The 12,591-nt window shown below is 24.0% G+C and overlaps 2 protein-coding genes across 4 annotated transcripts in view; one reads left to right on the forward strand and one right to left on the reverse strand.

Moving 5' to 3' along the window:
• LOC129613498 (dual specificity protein phosphatase 15) overlaps positions 1-12,591 on the reverse strand; it is an 85,444-nt gene that overhangs the window by 3,263 nt on the left and 69,590 nt on the right. Inside the window, exon 1 of one of the 2 annotated variants that reach the window (XM_055527600.1) lies at positions 32-419. In XM_055527600.1, coding sequence (XP_055383575.1) covers positions 32-142 — 111 coding nt within the window. In that variant the 5' untranslated portion in view covers positions 143-419. Of the gene's footprint in view, positions 1-31; positions 420-3,424; positions 3,618-12,591 lie in introns of those variants that run through there. The other variant, XM_055527601.1, reaches the window with a different exon arrangement.
• On the forward strand, positions 973-2,720 carry LOC129613499 (uncharacterized). 2 transcript variants are annotated; one of them, XM_055527602.1, is made up of 2 exons: positions 973-1,242; positions 1,319-2,720. In XM_055527602.1, exon 2 carries the CDS (start codon positions 1,338-1,340, stop codon positions 2,574-2,576), a length of 1,239 nt encoding a protein of 412 aa, XP_055383577.1. In that variant the 5' UTR covers positions 973-1,242; positions 1,319-1,337; the 3' UTR covers positions 2,577-2,720. The 2 variants fall into 2 exon arrangements, with proteins under 2 accessions (XP_055383577.1, XP_055383578.1); XM_055527603.1 differs by having other exon boundaries at positions 1,323-2,720.

The raw sequence follows: 12,591 nt of genomic DNA on the forward strand, positions 1-12,591 counted from the left end.
GCCCAAATCAACGTTTGGTAATAAAAATAACTTTCTTTAGCCATTTGAAAAGAAAGAAAAATATTTTGTTGATCCAGGAAAATTTTTTGGGCCATGGTAAAGGACAAAACAAACAGTTGGAGCAATTGAAACTGGTTGTCATAACAACAAAAAAGTTTCTGTATATTTTATTGTAGACTGTATATACAGTTTCACATTCCCTTTAATTTTGTTCCCGACTTATTTTCTTTAAAACATAATTGTCCACCATGTTTATTAGATTAACCCATAAAATAAGAACTTTTAAGTCATAGATAATTTAGAGCTAAAAATTTACTGCTTATGATTTCAATTTTTTCTCACAACAATTTAAAAAAAAATTGCTCCGAATCAAGTACGAGTACATAAAGTCACAAACAAATACTTTTTCATGATTCTTGCCAAATGTCCTTTACGTCATGTAAAACATTCGAATAAAACAGCTGTTGTTTTTGTTTTTAATATTAAAATAACTTTTGATACTGAAAGCTTTATTAAAAAATCAAAAGCTTTATTGTTATGTATCTATGCATTGAATTTAAACGTCAAGCGAATTTGAGGCGAAAATAATTGCGAATTATTCTATTTCAGTAAAAAAAATTACTAAATTTTAAGTCAGAAAACATCAAGACATCCGTGTTCTTTCAACTTTTTATTCACCTATATGTTCCTATACTTCAGATTTCGCTCCTCTCACAAAACCGTGTCGTCTATTTGTTAAAAGTTTACCTAATGAAAATTTCTAATTTTATCATGCATTAAAAGGTAATTTGGCTATATTGCAAATTGCGATATATCATTGCTACAAATGTTTAATATTTTACAATTCACAGAATATCAACTATTGTGAATTTTTAAAGCAGTAATTGTGAATTTTATAATAATGCAATAAGTGAACAAAACATACGTGTAATGATTGTTGGTTTTCATTAATTACTTGTATTAGAGAAGAGAAGAGATTAGAAAAGTTCTTTTACAAGAATGACAATTGTTGACAATGGTGTAAAAGTTGATAAGAATTTATTTGCTTTAGATAAAATTTATTTCTAAATGCAGTTTCATTGCAATATTCAAATAAAGTAGTGCCTAAACTCCGAAATAGTTATTCAGTTAATTTTGTTCTCTGATAGCTATCGCAGGGGGACAGATACCAACATACTCTTGCGGATATAGTACACGTATGAAAGTGCACACAAACACTTGTTTAAGATTTTAAGTGCTTTTGTAAGAAATTCAACATATTTTGTTTTAAAAAAGATTTAGTACAAAGAATTATATTGTATTAGTTAAGTAAAAAAAGATAGAAAAATAAATATACAATGGATTTGTCTATAATTTCCAAGAAGTTCACGTTAGAAACATTAAAAGAAATCGCATCAAATGCCGGAATTGGAACTGAAAATGTAGTAGCTGAATTTGCAGACTCTAATATGAAAAAAGGAGATTCCTATTTAAGTGAGATATATCGTCTTATTGTTACCTCAAAAACTGGTAAAGTAAAAGTATTAGTCAAAACTATGCCTAAAACTGTAGCCCGTCGACAAACATTCCGTAGTGATGAGTTTTTCAAGAATGAGATAGATTTTTATACTAAAATCATTCCTGCCTTAATGGATTTTCAGAAAAGTACCGGATCTAAGGATATATTTGATGAATATCCACAGTGTTTGGCTGCATATTCTGATGGTGAAAATGATTTTCTTGTACTTGAAGATATTAGCGTGAGTGGTTATATTGCTCCATGCCGTCAGAGCTATACTGAAACCGAAACATGTTCATTAATTTTGAAAGTTCTTGGAAGATTTCATGCCGTATCTTTGGCTTTCAAAGACCAAAAGCCTGAAGAGTTTCAAAAAGTAATAAGTATATTAGATGAACATTATTACGCAAAAAATTTAAAAAATTGGTATGGTGGTTTTTTAAAACTCGCCTCTCATGTAGCTTTAGATGCTGTGCAAAAAACCTATCCAAATTCAGAATATTCTGCAAAAGCAGAAAAGTTTCTTGGTGAAAATTTATTTGAAGATATGATATCAATGGTTAATAATAAGACGGCCTATGCTGTTATTGGTCACGGTGATTGTTGGCGTCCTAATTTTTTGACAAAATACGATTCCACTGGTAATAAACCAGAGAAAGTAAAAATTATTGATTTTCAATTGGTCAGATATGGTTCATCGATTTTTGATTTAATATTTTTATTATATAATAGTACGTCTCAAGAACAAAGAATTAAACATTATGAACAATTACTAAAAGATTATCATACAAGTGCTTGTAATTTAATTCAAAACCTTGGATCAGATGCAAAAAAAATATTTCCCTATGAAGGTTTTAAGGAAGAATTGAAAAAATTTGGACGTTTCGGCTGTGGTTTCTGTATTGAATCGTTACCATTATCGATGCTAGATGATGATGATGTTACTGATTTAGATACAGTTAATTTTGAAAACTCAACTTTATTAGATTTTTGGAAAATTAAGCCATTGGAAAATGTTGAGAATCGTAAAAGATTGGCTGATATATTTAAGCATGCTGTGGATAATGGCTATCTTTAGTAAAATGACTATGACTTGTAACAAAAGATTTAAAAAAAAATTATTAAATAATATAGCAATCCAGATCAAAAAGCTTTGTAGTAATAAAAGCTTAAATCTTTCTAATTTATACGATTTTCTGAACAAAATTAAAAAATTTTCTAATTTGTTGAAAACTTAAGTATACTCTGATTTTGAATTTCTTGCCTCTGTACATGAAATTTTTGTTATAAAGCTATATATCAACCATTGTTTGTTATTGTATCTAGGTTTTTTTTATACATACACTAAAATTAACTAAACTGAATTGTAATACAATTGAAATTAAAATTTAAATCAAGATTAAAGTGTATGGATCAGTGTATTAGAAATTTCTTTACGACAAAAAGAACAATATTACAAACTATTTAGATTTTAGTAGAAAGCCAACAAGAGGCATAGCATAATTTTAATATAAATTTCAATAGGTAGATGCATTAGATGAAGCAGATTTTATATATAAATTAATTTTTATATGTTTTTACATTATTACAGTAATTTTTAATAAATTAATATGCATACTTTAAAATATTTTTCACTCGGTTTATAATATTGTATTCAAACACAATTTTTAAAGCAATAAGATACAAAGAATTTATATTTTAAATGTTTTTTTATTGCCTAGATTGAGATTAAGTTAATCTTTTCAATGTTGAATTACTATGAAACTATTTAATTTTCAAGAGGCGTTTCTATACGATATTCTTTATGAATTGTTATTTATTGTATTTTTTACTTTGCTAAAATTTTAAGATGATCAAGTTTCAAGACCAACACATTAGATTTTAAAACCAACATATTATTATAAAAAATTCAAATTAAAAACTCACCTTGTTCATTCCATTTCCCATGTTTCCTCATTTATATTTTTTCGGTTCCACGATAATTGACAGAATTAATTAGTATGATCATACATAATTTGTATATATGTATGTATATATAATAGTAAAACTATATGCTGTTTGCCACTCACAAAATTTGTTAAAAAATGATTTTGCATACTTATAAAAAAAAAATAAATTCCTGTAAATAAAAATTATATAAGTAATTAGTTCATATATTTGCAATTATTCGAAAAACATATATTTGAAAATTATAGTAATTTTATTTACTTTAATTATTGGAATATAAAAGTAAGTGCTAAATAAATATTTACATAAAAAAAATAATTAATCAATATTAATTAAAAAATAATATAGGGAATCAATTGACGTTTTTGATGTTATTGTGATTTTATTGAGGCACAAAAATTGCGACCAGGAAATTATTGTAAATTATCGTAAAATAAAAAGATAGTGCGATTTTTTTAGTCAGCAGATTGTAATTTTGAGAAGTAATTTTATTGGATGTAAATATTTTTGTTATGGAACCGTTTTATGCATGTACTTCGTTTTGATTTGATCAAATTTTAACTTTAATATTTTCTTAATATAATTTCAATGATTTTAGACTTCGATGTATAATAGTATATAAAACAATTTCACTTTGAATCAACGGTCGAGCAAACAACAGTTAATTTTATTTACAATATTATATTAACTAGTAATATTGTATTTGATATCTGTAGAGTACCTATACGAAATGTTATCTGTGAAAATTTAAGTTAAATAATTTTCTAAAATCTAATTTAAATAAATAAGTGACGCCTTACATGATATGTTGGTTCAATAGTATGTTAGTATACCGTGTATTAAAATTTTTTTTTATAAGCAATTATACATAATATGACCGTAAGGCTTTATTGTTTAACGTAACTCACTTAAAACTCAAATAATTAAAGAAAATTAAAGTAAAATTTGCCTTTAAAAATTTCTTGAGATTATTAATATAAATTTATTTAGGTTTTTATTACATAGGTAATTGGTTATTACATAAAATTACATATTTAATTTTTATTTTGATTGACTTAAATAGAAAATAAACAATTCTCTGGTGTATTAATTACAATAAACCTGTTGATTAATGAAAAATCTAATTAAGATTTTTGATACTATTGAAAATTTAATCCTAATGAAATTTAATTCCTTTTTCTTTCTTGTTATTATTTTGGGAATCCAAATCAATTTAATATTTTATATAAAAAATTTAATTATTGTTTCTCATTCTTTTTATCAAGATATTATATGCTTATACAATATACATATCTAATGTATGTACATAAATTAATTGGTCTGGGAATTGAATTTTAAATGATATCGGAATTAATATATATTATTGTGTGTTTATAAACAAAGAAGGTATTTAATTGTCGATTTATTTAATTGTATAGCGAAAATAATAATTATTATAATTATTATATTATTTAAGGTGTTGTCTGAATTATAATGTGTTAATGAACTTTCTTAAATTCGGAAATTAAGTACTCGTAAACTTTTATTTGTAGTGTTAGAATTTTTCATTATAATTTAAAGCAAAATAGTATTAGTTTTATTTTATAAGTTTATTTTTTAAATTTAAAAGCGAATTTGAAAGTGAATTTCCTTTAACAAAAAAATTCAAATCATAAAATTTTTAAAGTAATTTCCCGCATATTTCAGATTTTTAACTATAATTATTCAAACAAATTGAAATAATAGAGTAAAGTGAAATACTAGAGAAATTTCATTTTTCATTTTACAATTAGTATTCTAAGATTCCTTAAAATAGAATATTATGATGAGCACTTATAAATTGATTACTATAGCATTTATCTTACATTTCATGCCTTTGTAAATTTCAATCAAGATTTATTTTTAAAATTCTCCAAAAGTAATGAAATTTTCTTTTTTTTCATCAACGATAATTTGGTTATAAAATGAAAGTGTTTTTCATCTCTAATTATTACGAGTGTGTAATTTCAGTATTTTTAATATTTTTTGTTCAATTCATACAGTCAATAATTTTCCGGCTTAAGTATCAAATGCAGTAAAATTTCTATAATTAACTTTTTGTTTTTTTTTTCCCCCATTTACCTTCCAATTACTTTTTAAAAGTAGGAATCATCAAAAAGTAAATTCATTGAATCATCAAAAAAAGAAGTGTTCTATATTTAAGAATCCGATTCTTAAAAAGAAAAAAAATGTCAGAAGTAAAAATTCTTGATATACTCTTTTAAAATGCATCATTTTAAATAGAATCCTTATTACACAATCGTAATTTTGCTCTCTTATCCTTCTTCAAAAATATTATTCATATCAAATTCTACGAGTATTTAGACTATAAAAATTGAATTCATCAGAGACATAGCGAATGTTTATATATGTATGTCATATTTGTGTATATTGTAAGAAATAAGACAAAGAAAAATAACAAAAAAAAATAAAAAACGAAAATGGTATAAAATTAGAGGCAAATGATTTGAAATAGAATCTGATTCTGTGACATACACATACATACATCATTTAGATTATAAAATTTATATAAAATAATATATTATAGGTAATATGTGGTAATATACAAATATGTAGGTGCAATATTAAAAGAGTCTTTTAAATATTTAAGTATTCAACTTTAAATTGAATGGAATGAGAATAAGAAAAATCAAATGAATAAAGGATTAATCTGTGAATAGAAGAGATTCTTATGTATTTTTATCTAATTTTCCTCTTTTTTGTTGAACAGTGAAAAAAGAAGAGTGAGATATTTTTATAATTTCCAATGCTTTTTAACAAATTATCATTATTTTGTATAATTATTTTATACTTTGTATAGAAAAATCCTCAAAATTGTATTAATTTTTGTGTTAATGATGAAAAAGCATAAATTTGTATGGATAATTTAAATTAACAAACAAAAAGGAAATTTCTAAGATATTTTTTACTTGTATTCATTCAACTTTCCAGGAGTAAATTTGAAAAAAGTGCTTATTTGTTTCATTCTGTTCCGTCCGTCCGTGTAACTGTTTACAAAATTTTTACACTGTTTAAGATAGAAAACTTTGATTTTATATAAAAATAGTTCTTTACTAGAAAGTTACAGGGAAAAATTTTATCTATCTCAATATCTAATGTAAAAAGTTATCGGGGCGTTAAAGTCCTAAAAATGCTATATACATTTTTTAAAATCTGCAAACGCAAAAAATTAGTGGCTGCATTTTATTGCGACATACCGTAGTTGAACATGGAAATGACAGAATGGCTATTGAAACTTGAACTGTTATCTAAAGTCTATGTTTTCTAATTTTTGATATTGTTTTTTTTTTCTAGACAATAAGTTGTAGGAGTCTAAAATACTACTAGCTTTTGGATGCTAGTAAATAGGTAGTTCGTTTCGATGGAAGAAAATCTCTTCCTATTTCCATCCGCTCTCAAGTTATCGCTTCTCGAATGTTGTAAAAACTTAATTTTCGGCATTTTATATTTTCGAAACTGCAAGCTTCCCCAAACTTTTATAAGTGCAGAAAGCTAGAGGCAGATGCTATGCTCCATCAAAAAATATAAATATTTATCTTAACTCACGCAATTAACCCTTCAATTCTACCATTATGTTAACGCCTCTCAATTTTTTGTTTTGTCTCATCCTAAATGTATGCAATTATTGATCCAACCTTATTAATATCACTGCTTCTCTATTGTATATCTAATCTAAATACTGCTTTTTTACTCTATTGGATTTATTACGAATAACCACTTGTTATGTAGGAATTATAACAATATTAAAAATTTTTCAACCATTATAATCGCATTAATGTTAAAAATATTTATTAAATGAAATATTGAAAATTTGTAATATCTACATATTTAAAAACATTTAAATTTACTCATATTTTTTTTTCTATATTAATCCAATATGAATCAACTAAAACATTTGTTTCCTATTGAATTACAATATTGAATGTGTTCCCTTATCTTCATCAATTTTCAAGACAACAAAATCAAAATATAACAATAAAAACTGAATTTCAATATTTTCATTTTGAATGTTCACTGTTTTTTTTCAATTTTAACCACATTTTATTAATATTCTGAGCTCATATGCTGCTTCGATTTAATAGAATATATACCACATAATATTTATATATTATACAAAATATATAAATAAATGTGTATGTTATATGTATATAAACAGGAAAACAAATTGTAAATGAATTTCATTTAAAAGATATCCTTGTAGATTAACACAATGGAAAAAAAATAAGAGGCACTCAATATGCTTTAAAATATTTTGTTTTTTTTTTTTTCGGAATGGAATTCAATTTTAAGTATATATGAATGCGAGATGCTAGATTACATATTGTATTTGATTTTAGATGCTGCAATAATAGCAAAAAAAATGCAGTTAATTTGCTTTTGTCATATTCCATTTGGGGATTTTTTGTTTTTAGTTAATTGGACATAAAGAGCAAAACTATACATAAAGAGCAACGCTATACATTTTATCTTTTGAGGACCAGAAAATAATATAAGTAGAAATTGCACATTATTGGAAAAGGATAAATCTATAGTTATAATTTTAATTTTAGAGTAAAATTAAAAAAAAAATTTGTTCTTGACATTTGTAGAAAAATTTTAATTTTTTTTTTTAATTTGTTGCAGATGAGGCTCAAATAAATTGAATTGATCTCTAATTACCAAATACAAATATATTTTAAATTTAAACCTAATAATATGATAACTTAAAACCTTGGTTTTTATTCAGAAATTTTAGAAATTCTTAAGTATGAGAATTCATAACCTCATTATTATATTTATTTACATGTTAAAATTTCTCATGAGTAGCCGAAATTGAGCACTACTAAACTACATCGAACAATGTAGCGTATAAATAATCTGTGCAGTTACGGTATTTTGTCCGGTAGATAAAAATATTATTTCTGATTTACAACAGATGAATTGATCGTGTGTTTTCGGAGTTATTTTGGTGGCATTTAATTGTAATATTTGAAATGTCCTTTTATATTTTACGCTTTATTTAAAAATATTGGTTATATTAAAAAAATTAAGGTTATGTTTTACTTATAATATACCGCAAAAGACCGGTTCATTTACAAACTGCGCACATAAAATCATGAATCGTTTGAACATGTAAATAGCACGCAAATATTAACAACAATTTTAATTTTGAAATTCCTCCAAAAAATATGCAATATCATGGTATTTTATGATATTAAAAAAATAATGTACAGGATATTGTTTTTGAAAAAAGAAAATGTTTTGTTATTGCTGAAGCAATACTTCTAAAATTTATTTAAGTATATTCGAAATTCTTTATTTATTTTGCAAAATGGGTTTCTCATATCGGAAGTCGTACATTACACAGGTAACGCTTACAAACTTCCAAGGCTTAAATAAAGAATGTTGTTGTAAATTGAAATAAGCTCTTAAAATATTGTGTTTAATAAAAAAATTCATTATAAAATAAAATTTAAAAAATAAGAAAAAACAACAAGGAAATAAGATCGCCTACAGTTATGCAATATATTTAGTTTTAAAAGTTTTTAATGAAGATTGTTACATTTTTAATTGTTGTACTTTTTTGTTTTTATTTTCTTTAAAAATGTAAAAAATGTTCTGTTTTTAATTTATTTATTTACTTTTTTTATTTTTTTTTTGTTCACTGGATCCCTTGTTTCTTTAAAATGTTTATTTTTTGTTTTATTTCAAGGGCATAGAAAATTTCTAAATGGAAAAGTAATTGCTTATCAAATAATATTATAAATTTATGTATTATGTACAATTGCTTTTGTTTTTTTATTCATTCCATTAAAAGAATGATTTAAAAATAAAATGAACATAGTAAAAATAAAGAGAAAATGTCCTAAATTTAAATATTAAAACATATGCCGTTAAAACATTCTCCTATTGTCCTATACATTACATACGTGTACATAATACACTTTTTCACTCATCACAGGTTTTGTTTCCTACTAGGATTTTATACCCTTTTATTTTTCTAAATTCCTTTGTTTCATATAAAATAAAAAATTTACTATAGCCATTTGTGTTGTGTCATTTTCATTTTATTTTCCATAACGACATAACGATTTTTTTTTTTTTTACATTAACAATTTACTTTAAATGCACATTGTTAACTAAATTTGCTAACTACAAAAAGAACATAGAAGAAATACAAAACAATTTCATTATAAATTTATAAAAACATTCATGAATAATATCACATAAGTGTATAGGAATTCTTCTATATATCCTTAGTATTTTAAAATATGATGTGCCCTTTTTAAATGATACAAATTGTTATAAGTACCTACATATGCTTCAGTAATTGCAACACAGTAAATTCCAATTTTTTCAATTAAATTAAAGTGAAAAAATTTATTTGAAATTGTTTGGAAAGGAAATTATATTATTTGACTTGGTCTCATTACTGGCATAATAATATTTTTTGTTTAAAAATGGGAATTTTAAAATAAATGAGCGCAGAGAACCTACAATATGTGACATTTCCAGTGAACACGTCATTTACAAACAATTATTGGCAGATTTCAATATTGCTTAACGCCGCTAGCGCCATGAATTTTAGTTCTAATGAAGTGATTGTAATTAATTTTAACATTTAAAAGTTATTGGGCATTTTTTCAGGTGTTATCGCAATTGGAAAATAAATTTTTTTTTGTAAATATTTGTGCTTAAATTGTAAAACACAAAAAGTTTTTTGAGCTTATTTTCTAGAAATAATTTGAAGAACTCTAAAGATCTCTAAAATTTTAGATCTTATGAAAAATTGACTCATTCAGAACTAGAACTCTATTTGCTAATTTAATTTTGCAACACAAATATTATTTACTGAATAAGTCATTTTTTAAATAACAGCGTCCTTCATAATATTTTTGCATATTTAGAATTGAAATTCTGTGTTAAATGAGATATTTCAAATAATTCCTAGAAAATTAATTATAGAACAGTTTGTTTATTTAATATACCGAATTTATTGAATAAGAGTGGTAACTTTTTGTATTAATATTCGAATATTATTCATGAAAATTTATTCATATATTGACTTTTTATATGATAAATTCCAATAATTTAATAATTTCTGCTTGAATAAACACGATAAATTGCCGTAATGTCTGAACAGTTTTAATAGCAAAGAATGGCCAGAACTGTAAATAAATATAAATGTCATTATACATGATTTGCAAACCAATTAAATAGTGACGAAAAACTACGGTATAGAACTAATAATTTTAAAAATTTGAAGACTATATGCAGCCCTGACTTCGGCAATTTCTATATACACTATTATTGTAAATTTAATATTCACGCAAACAATTTAATTTTGAATTGAATGCTAATGGTAGAACGCAGTACAGCTATTAAAATTAAAATCAAATTAAATACGAAAACAATTTTTCATTTTGTATGAATTTTACAGTTAAAGGATTTTCATAATACTAAAAATAATGAGAAAATATCCTTTTATTTACAATATAAAAGTAGTTGACTGCGTTTAAACAACAATTTTTGTAAAAACAAGTTTTCATTTTTTTATTGTTTTCCTTTAATAATACAAAAATAAAAAGAAAAGAAGTGTTGTTGAATAACTTAAATCAAAGGACAAATTTGTGTTTATGATTTCAAAGAATAGGCCAAACTATATACATACATATACCCATATAAAATGAGTTCATGAAAATTTACAATACAAAATAAAAGTTATAGAACATAAAAAAATTTTTTTTAATATTAAAAAACAAAGTGCCTTGAGTTTAAACTTGAAAGTCCTTAAAAAAAGAAAAACAAGAAAACGATGAATTTACTGAAGCGAATAAATTGTAAAATGTTTAAAAAACATTTTCGTTGTTTCCATTCGTTATTAGGGATTAAACTAGCATTACAAGCTATTAAATGGAAATTCATAAAGTGCAATTTTCTTTTTAAAAATTTTTATTTGCGTAGGTTTGGAAAAATGTAGTAATAAAATTGCATTGTTACACAATATATTGCAATTACAATTCGCAAGTTAAACTTGATTTCAATAGAATATTACTGGAATTTTGAAGTCTGGGAGCAAGTGTAAACTGATTTTATGGTTAGGTATTTAACTCCAAATAATTTAATATTCTTTTAAAGCTATTTTTAAAGCAGGCAATATAAACAATGATACTACACCTAAAAATAGGCAATAAATATCTAAGCATAATATGTATATCAGGGTTTATCAGTACCATTGCCCTAATTTATTGTTGAAAGGATTGGAAAGATTATTGCTTCAGTTTGAATTACGTTTAAATTATGTACAATTTTATGTAGAGTGAAACTAAATATCATTTAAATGACCATAACCTCTTCTGCTCGGCTACCCCAATTAGAAGTGAGAGATATTTTCGGCTTTATCATCTAAATTCAATATTCATTTTCAAAGCGACAATTTATATTCAAATTTACGTTGAATCCTGAAGTTATGAAATAATGTAAAATATATTATTAAAATTTTGTTTGTGGAGGGGGCTCCACCTATTCTGAAGATTTTAATTTTCAAATTAAGTGCAATTAAAAATTTTCTTTTGATATACAATTAATTTAATCTCAAATTCTCATAATTAAAATAAATTTATAGAATTTAAAATTGAAAAACAAAAAAAAAACCAATGCAATCCTTTCAATGTTTTCTCAGAATTTTACAAAAAAAATTCTAAAACTGAGTATTATTAAAGCTTCATTACTTATAATAACATAAGAAAGTAAAAGACGAAAAAAAGAGAAAATTGATTGGAGCAATGGTATGATTACAAAAATTAAGTACAAAAGGATCTCGATTCTCTTGTTTACTTCAATTTTTTCTATCTTTTCCTTTTCCTTTTTTTTTTATGTAGATATCCTTGTGAGAATTTGCAAATAAAATTTAAAACTAAAATAGAAACATAAAATGTACAAAAATTTGAAGAAAAGAATATGAATGAAAAAATTATATCTTTTCTATTAAAATAAATACAAAAAAATAAAGAAAGGATACAAATATTTGATCCTTTTTTTTTTCTTTCTTTGCTTCTGCTCTAAATTGTCTTTCAAAGGTATATTATATGTTCTTTTGTAAAAATATATTATGGTTTATTAGGATT

This window comes from Condylostylus longicornis, unplaced genomic scaffold, assembly GCF_029603195.1.
Source record: "Condylostylus longicornis isolate FDR11 unplaced genomic scaffold, ASM2960319v2 ptg000084l, whole genome shotgun sequence".
Classification (NCBI taxonomy): Eukaryota; Metazoa; Arthropoda; class Insecta; order Diptera; family Dolichopodidae; genus Condylostylus; species Condylostylus longicornis.

Coding starts and splice junctions, on each gene's coding strand:
- LOC129613499 (XM_055527602.1), top strand. CDS start 1,338: ATGGATTTGTCTATAATTTCCAAGAAGTTCACGTTAGAAACATTAAAA.